Here is an 18,217-nt window from a genome sequence, read left to right on the forward strand (position 1 = left end):
TCTCTTCTATTTAGCAACTGTCCCTATCCAGTCACAGCATCGTGTCCCTCCAGAGGTTGTTGCTGGTATCTCCCTTGTGTTCTCTTTGCTTGTTTAGATTGTGAAGCCTTTTGGGACATAAAGCCATCTTATTGCTTTTTCTATATAAACCAAAAATTCAGTATAGTCAGAAGGATATTAGCAGTCTCTGGCTGACATCCTTCCTGACTATGGAAACACATGTTTAATGAGCGGGACTACAGGGACATGATTGGAGCTCATGCACAACTCCCCCAGTTCCTCTACATGTCCATTGTTGCATAAGCAGTGGAAACATCTTGGCTCTGCTTGCATTCTGGAAGATAGGAAACATGTTGCTATCTCTCAGCAGTGTGTTTCTTCTCTTCCAGAACACTTCTGGAGCATGGACAGAACAGAGGCAGTTCTACTACTTGCATAACGGCACATGTATAAAAGGTGGAGGGGAGTTCTGCATGAGCGCCAGTCACATCCCTGCAGTCTCCCTTTGCACGTGCACTTCAGTAGTCAGGATGGCAGCCTCTGTGTTCAGAGACAGGCCAAGTTCAGATGATCCAACAAATCAATGAGCCTGCATGCTTCCTCCTCCCCTTTCCTCCTCATCTCAGACACAAAGCTGGGCCAGAGGAATACCTCCACATGTTGTCCAAAGTGAGGAGTTGCACTTCCAAGCCAGAATATGAAAATGAGATCCAATCCTGGTTACATTTCCTGGGTTGTAAAGGATACAGCTAAACCACAGGTTTAGACAATATGCAGAGTTAGAACATAAGAACAGCCCTGCTGGATCAGGCCCAAGGCCCATCTAGTCCAGCATCCCGTTTTGCACAGTGGCCCACCAGATGCTTCTGGAAGCCACAGGCAGGAGTTGAGGGCATGCCCTCTCTCTTGCTGTTACTCCACCGCAACTGGTACCCAGAGGCACCCCGCCCCCGAGGCTGGAGGTGGCCTACAGTCCTCCGACTAGTAGCCATCAATAGACCTCTCCTCCATGAAGTCATCCAAACCCCTCTTAAAGCCATCCAGGTTGTTGGCTGTCACCACATCTCGTGGCAGAGAATTCCACAAGTTGATTATTCATTGTATGAAAAAGTACTTCCGTTTATAGGTCCTAGATTTCCCGGCAATCAATTTCATGGGATGACCCCTGGTTCTAGTGTTATGGGAGAGAGAGAAAAATTTCTCTCTACCCACTTTCTCCACACCATGCATGATCTTATAGACCTCTATCATGTCTCCCCGCAGTTGTCTTTTTTCTAAACTAAATAGCCCCAGGTGTTGTAGCCTAGCCTCATAAGAAAGGTGCTCTAGACCCTTGATCTTCTTGGTTGCCCTCTTCTGCACTTTTTCCAGCTCTACAATGTCCTTTTTTAGATGTGGTGACCAGAATTGTACGCAGTACTCCAGGTGTGGCTGCACCATAGTTTTGTATAAGGGCATTATAATATTAGCAGTTTTATTTTCAATCCTCTTCCTAATGATCCCTAGCATGGAATTGGCCTTTTTTACAGCTGCTGCACATTGAGTTGACACTTTCAATGAGCTGTCCACCACGACCCCAAGATTCCTCTCCTGGTCAGTCACCGACAGCTCAGATCCCATCAGCATATACTTGAAGTTGGGGTTCTTCGTCCCAATGTGCATCACTTTACACTTGCCAACATTGAACCGCATTTGCCACTTCGTTGCCCACTCACCCAGTTTGGAGAGATCCTTTTGGAGCTCCTCACAATCAGTTATGGATTTCACTACCCAAAAGAGTTTGGCATCATTTGCAAATTTGACCACCTCGCTGCTTACCCCTGCTTCTAGATCATTTATGAATAAATTAAAAAGCACTGTTCCCAGTACAGATCCCTGGGGGACCCCACTTCTTACTTCCCTCCATTGCGAAAACTCTCCATTTATACCTACCCTCTGTTTCCTGTCTTTCAACCAGTTAGCAATCCACACATGTACTTGTCCCCTTATCCCATGACCACTAAGTTTCCTCAGGAGTCATTGATGTGGAACTTTGTCAAAAGCTTTTTGGAAGTCCAGGTAGACTATGTCAACTGGATCACCTTGATCCACACACTTGTTGACACTCTCAAAGAACTCCAAAAGGTTGGTGAGGCAAGATTTACCTTTGCGGAACCCATGCTGGTTCACTCCCAGCAGGGCCTGTTCTTCTATGTGCTTTACAATTTTATCCTTGAGGATGCTTTCCATCAATTTGCCTGGAACGGATGTTAAGCTAACCGGCCTGTAATTTCCCGGATCACCCCTGGATCCCTTCTTGAAAATCGGTGTTACATTTGCTAGTCTCCAATCCTCTGGTACAGAACCTGATTGCAGGGATAAGTTATATATTTTAGCAAGGAGGTCAACAATTTCACATTTGAGTGCTTTGAGGACTCTTTGATGGATGCCATCCAGCCCTGATGATTTGTTAGTTTTCAATTTTTCCAGACAGTGTAGAACATCATTTCTCATCACTTCTATCTGTCTCAGTTCTTTAGCCGCCATCCCCGAAAAGCCTGGTTCAGGAACAGGTATATGCTCAGTATCCTCTGCCATGAAGACAGATGCAAAGAATTCATTTAGCTTCTCTGCAACCTCCATATCTTCCTTAATAATCCCTTTCATTCCCTCATTGTCTAATGGTCCAACTGCCTCCCTGGCAGGTTTCCTGCTTCTGATGTATTTAAAGAAGTTTTTGTTATTCCCTTTGATTCTTTTAGCTAAATGTTCCTCAAACTCTCTTTTTGCCTCCCTTATTATTGCCTTGTATTTATTTTGCCAGAGTTTGTGTTCCTTTCTGTTCTCTTCATTTGGACAAGCCTTCCAATTTCGGAAGGAAGTCTTCTTCCCTTTTATGGCTTCCTTGACTGTACCCATTAGCCATGCTGGCATCTTCCTGGACTTAGTGGTACCTTTCCTCTTTTGGGGTATACAGTCAAACTGGGCTTCTAGTACTGTGGTTTTGAGTAAACTCCATGTACTCTGGAGCGAAGTGACTCTCCTGATTTTCCTTTTCACCATACTCCCCATTTTAGAGAAGTTTCCTCTTCTGAAATTCAAAATGTCTGTGTTAGACTTCCTTGGTTATTCTCTCCCCACATGTATGCTGAATTTGATGGCACTATGGTCATTGTTCCCTAAAGGATCGATGACACTGACATCCCGCACCAGATCCTGGGTGCCTCTCAGAATTAAGTCCAAGGTTGCCTTCTCTCTGGTCAGTTCCAAGACCAACTGTTCTAGGGCGCAGTCATTTAGCGTATCTAGAAATTTGACCTCTTTGTCATGACCTGGCTGTGAATTTACCCAGTCTATGTGTGGGTAATTGAAGTCACCCATGATTACAGCCCTGCCTCTCCTTGACGCCTCCCTGATTTCCTGCTGCAACTCCCAGTCACTGTCAGCGTTTTGATCAGGAGGGCGATAGCATGTCCCCAGTAGCACGTTCCCTTTCAGGCCTTGTATTGTCACCCACAGGGTTTCTGTGGAGGACTCCAGTCCACCCAGGTTTTATGGTTTAATGAGCCAGGGTTCCTTTGGGCACAAGAAGAGCTGGTCTTGTGGTAGCAAGATGACTTGTCCCCTTAGCTAAGCAGGATCTGCCCTGGTTGCATATGAATGGGAGACTAGAAGTGTGAGTGCTGTAATATATTCCCCTCCGGGGATAGAGCCACTCTTGGAAGAGCAGAAGGTTTCAAGTTCCCTCCCTGGCTTCTCCAAGATAGGGCTGAGAGAGATTCCTGCCTGCAGCCTTGAAGAAGCTGCTGCTAGTCTGTGAAGACAATACTGAGCTAGATAGACCAATGGTCTGACTCAGTGTATGGCAGCTTCCTATGTTGTTCCTAAAGTAAGAAAGAAAAGGAGAGAGGGGAGTTCATGGGATATCCTTCAGCTCATGTTCCTAATCCACAAACTGTGGTTTGTGGGATTATCTGGTGTGCTGAAGGAGTGCTTATTTAATTGTGGTGATTAACAACAGGAGATGGGTGTCCTCATCAAGGCTCACCTGCTTGTGATCCTCCCTGAAGTATTTGTTTTCAGCCAGTGTCATTAGACAACATGCTGAGCTGTATGAGTCATAAATCTAGTCCAGAACAGTAACTATTTCATGTTTAAATATATTTAAATATACTACCAAACACAAAAATGCAGGGAACGGTATATGTGAATTATATTTTTGCTTTTGGCTTAATACCCTTCTTGCAAACAAATCACCAGTATTACTTTTATTTTTTCTATGGGAGAAGCTTTGACATTATTGAGGGGGCAGGGGGAAGCCTTAAAGTGCTGAAAGTTTCCCTCTAGTAAATTTAGGGAAATCTTTCACAAGGGCTTATACTAATGCAGGAGTACAGAATAAGTTCCCTTCTACATTCATGACGACTGCAAAGGCACATACGCACAGCAACAGGAAAGCTATTACAGGTCTACACACCCCGTGGATAATGACACCTAGCATTTGTCCTCTTTGGAGTATTCAAAGTGCTTCACATACATGATCTTCTTGTAGTAAGAACTCTGTAAGGTAGATCACATCTTCTTATAACTGGCCGCCATCCCTCATTAGCAGAGTGCCTGTTTGCTGGTGAATAAGAGTTTGCTGCACAGGGCAGAGGGATTTTCACCAATCTCTCTCCCAGAAGTTATCTGTGCCACCCGAAAATATGTCCCTGAGGGCTGTGGAGCTCCAAAAATTCTCCACAGTAGAGACACTTCTTCCCAGAACAAGGGCGCATCATTAGTGAGAATGTTGGCCATGTGTGAGGCTAAGAGAAGTGGCTTGCCTTAGTGAGTTCATATCAGATTTCCTTATTCATAACTTAAATTTACCTAAATGTATTTTAAGGGGCGTGCTTAAAACCTATTCTTTCATTTAAAAAGCAGTCATGGGGGCACATAGGAAGGAATTAAATGTTTTCCCCCAAGCTGTTTTCCTACTGAAAAGCATCCTCCAAGTTACTATCTGCCCCAAAGTGGCTGTTTGCTTCAAGTATCCACTTTGGGAGCAAACAACGGTTGTAGGGGATTTTTGCTCGGAAAATGCTGAGAGAGTAAAGAGTTAAGCTCTCCCTCCCATGCACTATGCTTCTGATCAGGATTAGGTCCCCCCTGTGGCTGTTTTTTGTGAAAGGAGTGGTGTTTCTGGATTTACACATAGCCCTTAAAAAGGCTTTTAGGTGAACAAGCAGTTTGGCCTTCAGTGCCTTAGCCACTTTGTTGATTCAGTTCTGGCTTAGTGTGTAGGCCAGTAAGCAGCATGTGAGCTTTATAAGACCCACTGATTCTCTGCATCCAGCCTCCGAGGCTATTTCACACTTTATACCTTGCATTTTTCATTCTGAAGAACCCCTAAGGCACCTTAGCATAATGGAATTAAAACACTTGCAGTTCAATACATGCAATACAAGTTGAAAAGAAAAAGAAGAAAACATCCATGTAAAACCATCAAGAGCATCTCCAGATCTAGATTTGTCAAGAGTACATACTTGACAAGGAACGAGAGTTCCCAGCTCCCTGACAACTGTTGTTGTATTGTAGGTGTTTGCAAACGTTTGTTCATTGTAGTCATAGTTTACATTTTGGGGTGTGCACCTAAAAGCATGGTGTGGTGAAGTGGCCCTAGACTTGGGCCCAGGGGCGTAACTACCATTAGGCAAGGGGAGGCAGTCATCTTGGGGCCCCACTGCCTCAAGGGGCCCCCCAGAGGAACATCACATGACTCCCCACATGCCCATGTTGCACCCCCTATGAATTATGTTGAGTCTCTTGGAGATCGGCAGGAGCAGAGAGTAAAAAAACTAGATTCAATGTGAACTAAATATTCACTGTATTCATAATGGGGATGTGAGTGTGAGTGCACGATATATTGTGAAGTGTGTTTGTGTGTGTATATCAGCGAGGGGCCCATTTTAAAATGTTGTCTCTGGGCCCCCTTCAACCTTGCTACTCCCCTGCTTGGGCCGCTTCCTGTTTATAGTATCCTTGCTCCTGTCCCAGCTGTTTATATGAGGATAGCCATGTGATTATTGGCTATCATTGCAACTAGGACTAGGATGCTGCTGCATAATAATGCAACATAACTTTGTTCAACAGACAAAGGCCCAGACTGTTTGGACTAACTGTTTATAGGGGGTTAGGCAAGCAAAGCGCAGGGCTAACAATTTTGTGACCATGATTGAAAACAAAAGAGCCAAGTATTTTGAACAACCATGTGTAGGTCCATCACTGTTGAAAGGCATGACATTGCTTTTTAAAAAGCTTTAGCATAACAGAATATGAAAACAGTGCATTCTGGGCTCTGTGCAGATAGCAGTTTTATTCTTGCTCCTTTAGAATGGCTTCTCAAGCTTGTCTAAAACTTTTGTAAACACTGAGATCATCCGCACAATCAAAAACTGTGTTTTACCTGGGTGGGAGTTGTCTGTGCCCCCCATTTTCAGTTGTGTGGAAGCAAGATAAGAGGAAAACCTGGGTAGAAGTGACTTTGTGGAAGCAAGGTAAGAGGAAAACCTGGGTAGCTTTCCTCCTACCTTGCTTCCACACAGTCGAAAATTGGGAGCTCCCAAACCCAAGTAAAACACAGTTTTTGATTATGTGAATGACCTCACTATGTTGTCTTCAAAAGAGTTGGTTCTTTGGTTAATTAACCACTATATTGCTGCTGCTGCTGCTGCTACTGCTGCTTCTGTTACTGTTGTATTGTAGGTCATGCCAGAGGTTTAGTCTAAACCAAATGTCACTGTACAGTTAAGGCCTGAAATTGAATCAGGTTGCCTGTGCCAGACACAGCCCAGCCATACACTGAAGGCAGCTTGTTCACCTTTTGTCACAGAGAGAACGCCTTGCATCTGTTTTCCGAAGGCTTCAGGCAGGCTACTTGTTTTAATGTTGAGAGCAATACTAGAAACATATTGGAGGGCTGCAGTTAATTTGCATATTTTAGTTCCACTTTATTAACATAATTGACCTTGCATGTTTATGGCGGATGCCAAGACACAGCTGAGGGATGCCTTGTCATGGTGAGAGAGAGTGTGTGTGTGTGTGTGTGTGTGTGAGAGAGAGAGAGAGAGAGAGAGAGAGAGAGAGAGAGAGAGAGAGAGAATGAATGAATGAATGAATGAATGAATGGTGGGTTGGAACTTCTTTTGCTTTTGACCTGCTTTCTGAAGTTTTATTCAAGTTCATTTTCAGAACACTGTAGCTAGAGCTGTATAAATCTTTTCTAATGTGAAGAGCTATGCAAAGTATTGTGTGTGGGCCACTAGTGGTTCTGGAACAGCAGGAGTCTCTCCTTCATACTTTACATAACCACATAGAAAGTGGAGAATTCTATCCAGGTAGTACAGAAAATGTCTGTGATAGTCACCAGATCCCTGTCACTGTATTATGGGAAAACAATCTGCAAAATGTGCAGTGCCCTGCACACATCTTTCCTAGGTAGCTACCCAATATTAAATCTCTTTGTAGTCTGCTGATCATCATGTTGCCCAGCCTCTGTTCTACCCAAACCTAATGAAAAAAACTACATGTGTATTGACATTTGAACATTTCAGGAATTTTATCCACATAGCCAGCTTGCAAGAAACAAAGAGGTTGCTTCTATTCCCGTGTTGCACAGGAGGAAACTGAGGATGCACTTGCACATTATAGAAAGCATTAAATGAGGAAAATGAGTACCGTATTTTTCGGACCATAAGACGCACCCAGTTTTTAAGAACATTTTTAAGAACACCCAACACAAGGCCCGATTTTGGGCGAAGAAAGCCACCCCCCACGCGCTGATGACGGGCCAAATCTGCCGAAACTACAGCCGCCCCCGCGACCGGATTAGGGGCCAAATCGGCTGAAACTACAGCCGCCGCCGCGGCCGACTGCCCGCCTTCCCTCCCTCCCAGCCGCCCGCCCGAGTCCTCACCATAACGATCAGGGTTGTTCAAATAAGAGAGGAGCTCGCAAACAGAGCTCCTCTCTCTGCAAAGTCTCGGCCCCAACTGGGGCTTTGGGCGCAAAGGACGCCTGGGAGTTCCGACGTTCCCAGGCGTCCTTTGCGCCCAAAGCCCCAGTTGGGGCCGAGACTTTGCAGAGAGAGGAGCTCTGTTTGCGAGCTCCTCTCTTATTTGAACAACCCTGATCGTTATGGTGAGGACTCGGGCGGGCGGCTGGGAGGGAGGGAAGGCGGGCAGTCGGCCGCGGCGGCGGCTGTAGTTTCAGCCGATTTGGCCCCTGATCCGGTCGCGGGGGGGACGGGGCGGCTGTAGTTTCAGCCGATTTGGCCTCTAATCCGGTAGTGGGGGGGGTGGCGGGGGCGGCTGGTGCATTCGGACCATAAAACGCACCTTCATCCCCCCCCCCCACTTACTGCTTTTGCTACTCAGAGCAGTGTACAAAGAGAGAACATGCATTTTTCCCTTGCAGAGAAATAGCCGAGTCCCAGATGTGGACCAGGTTCAGACGTAGCACAGAACCGCAAGTCCAATGGACCTGTGCTTCCACACCCCTCCCCCCACTCTCCCATCCATGTTTGGATGTTGGGGAGAGGGTGTGCTGGCTTCCTTCTTGACAGAAGGACAGCCTTCACAACCAATCCCGCCAGAGTGAGGGAGGAGCTTCCTCTCTGAACTCTGCTCCCGTCTGGCCCAAACTGCGGTGCCAGCATTCAAACATAGCGCTGTCACTGCTAAGCTGGAGTTAAGGCTGAGAAACTCCACTCTGACCAAAGATACAGAGTGAAGTTTGGCAAGGGAAACCGCAGGTCCCTTTTCACGCTTAACTCCAGTTTGCCAAGTTTGGACGTGCAGCTTTGGAAAACTGAGGTGAAGGGATCTCCAGTTTCCGAGTACATCCAAACTCGGCCGAAGTCTTATTTATTAAACAAATAAGTACACAGCAAGGTGGCCTAATCTCCAGAAGTGCAAAAATATGAAGCACGACTCACTTGTGCATTTTCTCCTGATACTTTCTTATAGCATGCACAGTCACTTTGACCAACCAGACAGTTTAATAATAATTTTTGTGAATGGAATACTTTTTTCCCCATTGTATAGCTAGAGATGGAGACATTATTACCAAATCCTGTGATTCCCCATGCCATTTCATCCCACTTGACTCAGTGGAACATCTATTTAAACTGAATTTTTCTAGTTGGTGTAGTTTGAGAATCTGAATTTCCAGTCCATGTGCATTAAATCACACATCTTAAGTACAAGACTGTACTGTTGCTGTTGCTTCCTCTTGATACACTCATCTTCCCTTAGAACTTCCCTTAATTACTAGAAACTTTAAGAGGACTCTTCCTAAAAAGAGTCATGTTCTGTAACATGAATGTATTGAGATTTCCTCCAAATCAGGAAAGTGTTGGAAGGCAATGCCATGCTTCAGATAGCATCCTGATCCAGACAGATACCATTTAGCAATGAACAGCTCATACACCATGTGGCACTATATGTCTACTTACCAAAAGCTGTGCTTAAGTCCCCCTCCAGCTCCATGGGTGGCAGCATTATGTGATCTGGCCCTGTTGACAGCCAAGAGTGTCAAATTGCTCTCTCAGTCTGAGGCAGTGAGCCCTGCAGCAGCTCACACTAAGACCCCTGCCTGTGTCCTGTCTGCACTTTTCTCTCCTGACTCTGTGCTCTGGATTTTGACCATGGACTTTCCTTGAATTTCCATGAATTTCCTTGGTTTTGCATGCAGGTGTCCAAGAGGCAGTAGTGACTTGCCTGAATAAACAGACCAGAGACTTTGCAGATGAAAATCTGTGTGTCAGCATCAGACGTCCCCCACAGCTGCTGAAGGCTTGTAACCTGGAACCTTGCCCCCCAAGGTAGGCTGCTGCTTGCTCTTTCCTGCATAGAGGAGGAGGAGAATTGCTGGTTCTCGGTGGCTTGGAACCAGTTTGCACTATCCCAAACTATTTTGATGGTCAGTGAATCTAGCAGAATTGGAACCACATTTATTTTCCTGGCATATATCAGGAATAACTGTACTAACTGAAATGGAATTAATATCCACTTAAGAATACACTCAGAGATATTTTCTCGGTTCTTTGTTTTTAAACAATTGGGGTTCAGAATGTTCGCAAAATGGATTCCTCTCGCCTGTTTCTTTGCTATGGGCTTCTCTCATTATCCTGCCAGAAGATAGTGTGGTTGACTCCAGTCATTTCTTGAATGCCACAGAGAGTATCCTTCCTTAGTAGGGAACTGCAGAAGGCATTTTTGCACACATATACAGGTAAATTGCTGTGACCAGGACTATGGGATGTAGTCTTGTTAATGTTGTTGTTCATTTTTGTCTCACTCTTCCTCAGAGGAATTCAAAGTGGCCTACCTGATTGCTCCCTTTTATCCTTGCAACAATCCTGTGAGGTTGGTTAGGCTGAGGGACAATGACTGGTCCAAGGTTGTCCAATAAGCTTTGTGACTGAGTGGGGATTTGAACCCAAGATTCCTTGGTCTAAGTCCAACACTCTACCACTATACCACCCTGGCTAATTTAACACTGGTCTCTCTGCGTAAGAATGAATCTAGGCAAGCGGTTAGACAAGGGTCATGGGAAGTGGGGAGCATTCCTACTTAATGTACAATGCACAATGACTTGTGCATCAGATAGGATAACTGATAATTGATTGGACCCAATTCAATCATCCAATCACCTTTGTTGCTGTCTTAGTCTAGCATAAGGGTAATAGAATACATGAGGTACAAACAGGGGTACAATATAAAATATAAAACTACAGTTATGAAGCTATAGAAGTGTAGGGTGGGAATAAGGTGGAATATTTTTTTTAAAAAAATTAAAATATAACATTTAAATTAGAACTGAGACTGTCTACAAGAGAGAAATCTGCATCCTAGTAAACAGTTGGCCAGAAGGGCTCTACGTGTAAGAGTTCTTAAAAATAAATAAGAATGTTTAAAAATACATAAGAAAAATTAAAATATGTAAATAAAGGGAGGTTACAATAGCTTGTGTGAGAGCTGAGGCTAAGACTGGATTTTGTAGGCTCAGCCCACGGTCCCTCTAGGTGGGAGCTGTCATGGCCCTGCGGATTCTACACAATGTGGCACAGAACTTGGCAGTATTGTGTGTGATGGTGGGGTCTTCATCCAAGAGGAGCAGCAAGGTATAGAATTTACTTGAGTGACCAGGGTACTTGAGGAGTGCTGGCAGGATAAGGCTGGCGTGACCATCTCTGTAAAAGGGCCAGAAGAGGAATCTCTCAGCAGGTGGAATGTTGCTGAACCTGCCTTCTAGAGCAGCTGACGGGAGGGCATGGCCATGTGCCAAAGTGAAGGCTCTCCTATGGGCTGGGATTTCCAGCAGTGACAGATGTGCAGCGGGAGAGAAGAGGTATCTCAGACTTTCCGATGTGGGGAAGTCTGGGACCCTGCCTTGGTCTGCTTAGTGTTCTATGTTCATTATCCTTTGCCAAGTTACCCCTGCTAACTTGGCAAAGAGGCACCTTTTAACGTGGTGATTCTCTTTATTTAGCAGGGGGAGTAACTGGCCCTATCCACCCCCAGCACTGTACCTCCAGTGATTGTTGCTGGTGTCTATCTTATGTTTCTTTTTAGATTGTGAGCCCTTTGGGGACAGGGATCCATCTTATTTATTTATGTCTCTATGTAAACTGCCCTGAGCCATTTTTTGGAAGGGCGGTATAGAAATTGAATGAATGAATGAATGAATGAATGATGGACCCAATTCAGTGTTGGTCCTATCGGTCAATTTTTTATCAGATCAAACCTGCTGAAAAATTGTCCAGTAGGGTCATATCTGATCAGAGCTGTTAAAAGATGTCCAATATGCCTTGTATTAGGTTGGATTGAATTGATAGGGGACAGGGGCCTTCCCTGGCAGCAGGAGAGTGGGCTCCACTTGCAGGAAAACTGCTGCTCTGTGGGACTGCAGCAGCATTTTGAATCACCAATTTTCTTCTTCAGCCCATAATGCCATGAGGAAGGAAGGAAGTGTCATGAAGTTGCTGGAGAAACGGCACCATGTCATGATGTCATTTCCTTCCACGAGGCATTTGCTGCCAGGAAAAAAAATTAAAATGCTGCTTCTGCCCATCGTGTAGCAGCTTTCCTGTGTTGGGGGGAGGAAGTAAGCCCTCTACCAGTAGCACACTGAGGTAATTTTGGATCGCCCCCACCATGAGGCCCCTGCCACAAGGCCCCCTCATGAGGCACCCCTGAAATTTGGGAGACCTCCTGCCGCCAACCCTCACTTGCCCCGCTGCACCGAACCACCAAAATTTACCTTAATTGTAACTGCCAATATGTGCGGCCGGTGGGTGGGTGGGATGGAAGGGGGGTGAGGCGAGCAAGCCTCCCCCCGCCACATGGCAGCGGTGGGTGGAGCGGCTGCTGGGCTTGCCCATATGGCCCAGTGGCCCTTGAAAACTGTGAGGTGCTCCTCTGTGTAGGCGCACTGGCTAATCCCCCCATCCCCCAGCCGTGCACATTGGTGGATAAAATTAAATACGATTTTGGCAGTTCGGTATGGCGGGGCAGCAGCAGGGCGAGTATCGGGTGGTGGCAGGAGGCCCCGCTGGACCCTTGGAGCCCCCGCCCCCCCACCAGATCTTGGAGGCCACAGACCAGGGCCCCAAGGTCTGGGGGTCAGAACGCCCTCACCTCCATCAATGCATCAGATTAATCTAATGTGAGGATTGATTTAATGAGGACTACCCCATGTGCATCATTGACCCAATGCACTTGATTGGAATCATCATCTGATCCAATCCAAATTGTTTTGGCAACGCACAGTCCTACTGAAATAAACTTTAATATCCCTCCCGTCCAATTCACATATTCTCACGCATGGGAGAAGGATGGATGTAGCTGAGTGAGTTGGCAATTCTCTACACACTCACTTGCTAAACAGATACTGAGGCTGTTCTCACGAGCAGCCAAGCCCAGACTTAAGCAGCCAAGCCTGGGCTTGGCTACCTGTGAGAACCACCAGGATCTCTGTGGATCCTGGCGGCGCTGCGGCGCTAAACCCCGAGTCAAAGCTCAGTCCTTCACCTGGCTCCTGGGATCATGTGTGTTGCTGCTCACACTGACACAGAGACCCCTGGCGGAATCCCCCAGTGCACTGCACTCAGTGCGCAGTGCAGTGTGTGAATCTCAGAGGCTGGAACAACAAGTCATGGCCTCTGTTTACCCGCGCTGCTCCCGGCAGTTTGGGTTGTGTGGACATGCAGCTTGCTCTTAGCTATGAGCAGTCGTGTGAATAGCCCCACTGAATAGGTGGGTGTGCTGGAAGCGAAAACAGGAGAAAACAGGTTTAGAACAGGAGCCCACATTCAAAAAGTCGGAGTAATACTGAAATTAGTCCAGATCATGAGCCTAGACAAATGCCATTTTTAACTTCATATTCTTCCACACATTTTACTACACATCTGCACTTGATGTGTGGTAAAGTTTTGGCAGGATGATACAGATGACCAAGCTACCCAGGTTGTGAAAGTTTACCTCTATTAGTTTTGGTCATCTGTTTGTGTTCACATGTTCGGTCATCTGTACACTAATGGCTATAATGTTCAAGGAATGATAAGAACACAACTAATGTTCAGAAGAGCACAAATTAATCTCAGAGCTTGTCAGGTGTGTTTTTTCTGAACATCTCTCAGTGTTGCCACGAACCTCAATGATCCCATGTAATAACACGCTGGTCTATGCAAACTGAAAATATTTCAAATGCCTAGGATTGTTCACACACGTTTATTCAATCTGGAGAAGTTCCATAGAAAGAAGAATGCAAGAGGCAGTGACATGATCAATTATGTTCCCAGAACAATTTGCCCAGCACTAATATTTCAGTGATCAAACATAAGCTGAAAATGAATCACTTCCCCAGAATTGCCTTTTTAATTCAGACAACAGTGCACTGAACAGTGGAGTGGAGGGGAGAATTATGAAATGAGAAGAATTTATTCAACTGAAAAATTAACTTCTTCCCAACTGAGGAAACATTTTCTCCCCTCTGTCACTATAGTGTACATTATAGCTAGTTGTTCTTTCTGTTCTTTTAAACTGTAAAACATTTTTGTATGGGAATACAAGGTCCTGCTTAATAGAGAATGCATATGAAATTAAATATTTGCCTTTAAAAATATGTGCATTATGCAGGGGTCAAAGTAAACACTGTAGCATTGATGTTGAATGAAGCAAGCTGGTTTTGATTCCATGCTTAAGCACCCTTCCTGCAGGTCATAATCTAGATAAAGTTAGTTGCATGACATGATTCTCTTCTTCCTTCTGTCTGGAGAAATTCACAGTGACTCCACTGGCCACTAGAGTTTATATTAACAGTAAAAAAATATTGGATCAGGCCTGTAAATTGCTTTTAGGTGTCATATTTACTAAAATAGTATAAATCAAGTTGTGTTACTTCCTGGTGACCGCCATAATTTCCCTAGGCTCCTGGACACTTCTTTTAAACAAGTGTTTTCAGACATATGTCTCTTCTCTACAGCTTTTATAGCAGAGACACAAGGGGGGCAAATGGGTATTTGTCTGTCACTAATGTATGACATGGCTCTCTAATGAACAGTTCACACATGCATTTGGCAAGCCAACTTCCAGAGAATTGCTGAATATGCAGATGAGGCATGTGTCTGACCCTTCTCATGCTGAATTTCTTTCAGCCATATTTCTACACAGATCTAAAGAGCACACAGGCATAGGTAGCATGAGTAGTAAACTATAGGGCCATCATTTCACAGTGTAGGACATGCACCAGTGAATGATCTCCTCCAGTGGATTTGAACCTGCATTCCAGGGAACTCTCTAGGGTTCCTTGGAAACCTATTAGGGATTGCTCAGGGAGCAGATCAGTGATGGCAGTCCAGCTTGCCTGAAAGACTGAAGCCCTATTCACACATTATGTTCAATACTCATACAATCTGTATGCAATATACATAGGTACAGATCTGTATACAGTTATTGACACATTATATTGAACGCATGTACAGTAGTATACTTCCTGGTTGTACCTTGTATTTGAGGGGCCTGTATCCTGGTTCACTTTTTAAATAAACGCAGGTACAATCATTCACACAAAAACATGCATGAGCACACAGATGTCTATGTATGCGTAAGAACAGCCCTGTAGGATCAGGCCCAAGGCCTATCTAGTCCAGCCTCTTGTTTCACACTGTGGCCCACCAAATGCTTCTGGGGAGCCCACAGGCAAGAGGTGAGGACATGCCCTCTCTCCCATGTGGTTGCTCTCCTGCAACTGGTATTGAGAGGCATTGTATCTCTGAGGCTGGAGGTAGCCTAAAGTGCTCAGACTAGTAGCCATTGATAGACCTCTCCTCCATGAAGTTATCCAAACCCCCTTTTAAGCCATCTAGAGAATTCCACAAGTTGATTATGCATTGTGTGAAAAAGTACTTCCTTTTGTTGGTCCTAAATTTCCTGGCAATAATTTTCATGGGATGAACCATGGTTCTAGTGTTATGTGGGGGGGGGGGGCAGGATTTCTCTCTATCCACTTTCTCCATACCATGCATGATTTTATAGACCTCTAGCATGTCTCCCCACAGTTGTCTTTTTTCTAAACTAAAAAGCCCCAGGTGTTGTAGCCTTGCCTCATAAGGAAGGTGCTCCAGGCCCCTGATCATCTTGGTTGCCCTCTTCTGCATCTTTCACAGTTCTACAATGTCCTTCTTTTGCTATGGTGACCAGAATTGTACTCAGTACTCCATGTGTGGCCAGACTATAGTTTTTTATAAGGGCATCATAATATTAGCAGTTTTATTATCAATCCCCTTCCTAATGATCCCTAGCATAGAATTGGCCTTTTTCACAGCTGTCACACATTGAGTCTACACTTCCAATGAGCTGTCCACCACGACCCCAAGATCTCTCTTCTGGTCAGTCACTGATAGCTCAGATGCCATCTGTGTATATGTGAAGTTGAGCCTCTGCCCCTCCCCCCGCCCCAGTGTTCATCACTTTACACTTGCCAACATTGAACTGCATTTGCCATTTTGTTGCCCACTCACCCAGTTTGGAGAGATCCTTTTGGAGTTCCTCACAATCTGTTTTGGATTTTACTACCCTAAATAGTTTGGTGTCATCTACAAATTTGGCCAGCTCACTTCTAGATCATTTACCCCAACTTCTAGATCATTTATGAATAAATTAAAAAGCACTAAGTACAGATCCCCGGGGACCCCACTTCTTACTTCCTTCCATTGTGAAAACTCTCCATTTATCCCTACCCTCTGTTTCCTGTCCTTCAACCAGTTACCAGTCCACACATGTACTTTTCCCCTTATCCCATGACTGCTAAGTTTTCTCAAGAGTCTTTGATGAGGAACTTTGTCGAAACATTTTGGAAGTCCAGGCATACTATGTCAACCAGATCACCTTTATCCACACACCTGCTGACACTCTCAAAGAATTCCAAAAGTCTGGTGAGGCAAGATTTACCTTTGCAGAAGCCTCGCTGGTTTCCCCCCAGCAGGGCCTGTTCTTCTATGTGCTTTACAATTTTATCCATGCTTATTAGATGACATCAGAATAGGCCACATTGTCCACCACCACCTATCTTCCCCTTCAATGAACCTCTACAGGGTAGTGTTGGCCTCAGTTCTCAAACTGACTTTATATGAGGTTTGAATGTGCCACCTTAGAAAAATGAGCCAGAAATGTAGAAATGATTTTCTTCAAGTAAAAAAGTTTGAAAGCCACTGATCTAGTCCAATACTCGAGCATGAGACAGGACGTTCTCTATCTAAAACATCTTTGGCTAATGACTTCATAACCTGAAGCATGCCACCAATGATCTGTAATAATTTGCCCTTTCAGCTCCGTTTGGGAAGCAATTTTTAGCAATAAGTAACAGCATTCCACTTGTCATTGCTTGTATTTTGAATCACACTAATAGGCTGATTCAGTGAGCCCAGGCCCCTGTAGGTTTACACCAGGGAGAGTAGCCACTGGGTTTCCTCTATAGAACAGTTTTGACAAAGTTGCATCTAGGAATACTTTGACAGATCAATGGCCCGTGCTCATAAATGCTTCTTGCTAGAGTTTTTATCCTTCTCAGTGGATTGCCAAATCAATATTCCAAAAGCAAGTGGGCTTTTGAGATGTGGTATCTAGTCTTAAAATATTTACTGGAAATGGAGCCTTTTTGACATAAGGAGCACCCACTGCCTTTAGTGAATCTGTGGTGTTCTGTGGGACGTTTATTTTACTATAAGCAGCACTTGGCAACCTGCTAAAATACAGGGGCAGTTATTGTCTGTCTAAGCATAATCTCTTCTCTGGATAACTGTGATGGCATGAGTAGACTTTGGTAAACCAGAGAGTGCTACCGGGAGCAAGGAAGGTTGCCATGATGGATGTTATGAATTACAGCTTTTATATCTCCCCTACAGCTTGGTCAGCATGTGTTAAAAAGATTTGGTAAGAGAGAGTGTGTAGGAGGAGAGAGGAGCAGGCAATGAAAGCCAGATGGATGAAAATGAAGGAAATTCCAGTCAATTTCTGCAGCTTTGTTCTTAACATACTTCTAAAACTAAACGTTTATTCCTGTGCAAACAGCTGAATGGTAGAGAACAGACACACACTGGGGGGAAATCTCACAGGGTTCCAGGAACAGCAAAAAAATAAAATAAAGATCTCCCTTCCTCTGCACTGTATACAGCTCTTTCTCAAACTTTATGGTTCTTCTGAGAACAGGGTTAAAGGGTCTGCAGCAACAACTTGATGGTTTCATGACATGGCTGATAAACCTCAGAACTTGGGCAAGATCTATACCACTACAATAAACACCTGAGTTCCTTAGTTATAAGATGAACGTGTGTAAGGGCACATCCATTTTTGCATGTGGCTGGTTTTGTCTTGCTGGATGCAGTCCCCTTTCTCCCTTCTGATTTATCACAAGAAAACAAGCAATAGAGTAGAAAATGAATCAACGTTTCAAATAATAATAATTAATAATGGCTCACATGATGCACAGAGCAATGCCGGCAATCCCAATTTGCTGATGTCTCTGTGCAAGTAGAAGCCAGCCCCAGAAGTATTGCACAGTTGTGCAACTACTTAAATAGCACGCCTGCACTTGTGCAGCACTACTTATATTGGAAACTGTGTAAGTAGCACTCTTGTGGAACCCCGCTGGGGCTGGCTTCCATGTGCACGGCACAGCAGTGCTGGCTAATTAG

At 44.8% G+C, this 18,217-nt stretch overlaps 1 protein-coding gene across 6 annotated transcripts in view; it reads left to right on the forward strand.

Moving 5' to 3' along the window:
- The window catches only part of ADAMTSL1 (ADAMTS like 1), a 786,832-nt gene that overhangs the window by 640,419 nt on the left and 128,196 nt on the right, over positions 1-18,217 (forward strand). For all 6 annotated transcript variants that reach the window (XR_008315783.1, XR_008315784.1, XM_053294216.1 and 3 more), the window contains one exon: positions 9,715-9,844. Coding sequence is in view for 4 of the 6 variants with exons in the window: in XM_053294216.1 (XP_053150191.1) it covers positions 9,715-9,844 (130 nt within the window). In the remaining 2 variants the exon portion in view is untranslated. The remainder of the gene's footprint in view (positions 1-9,714; positions 9,845-18,217) is intronic.

Source organism: Hemicordylus capensis, chromosome 2, assembly GCF_027244095.1.
Source record: "Hemicordylus capensis ecotype Gifberg chromosome 2, rHemCap1.1.pri, whole genome shotgun sequence".
Lineage (NCBI taxonomy): Eukaryota > Metazoa > Chordata > Lepidosauria > Squamata > Cordylidae > Hemicordylus > Hemicordylus capensis.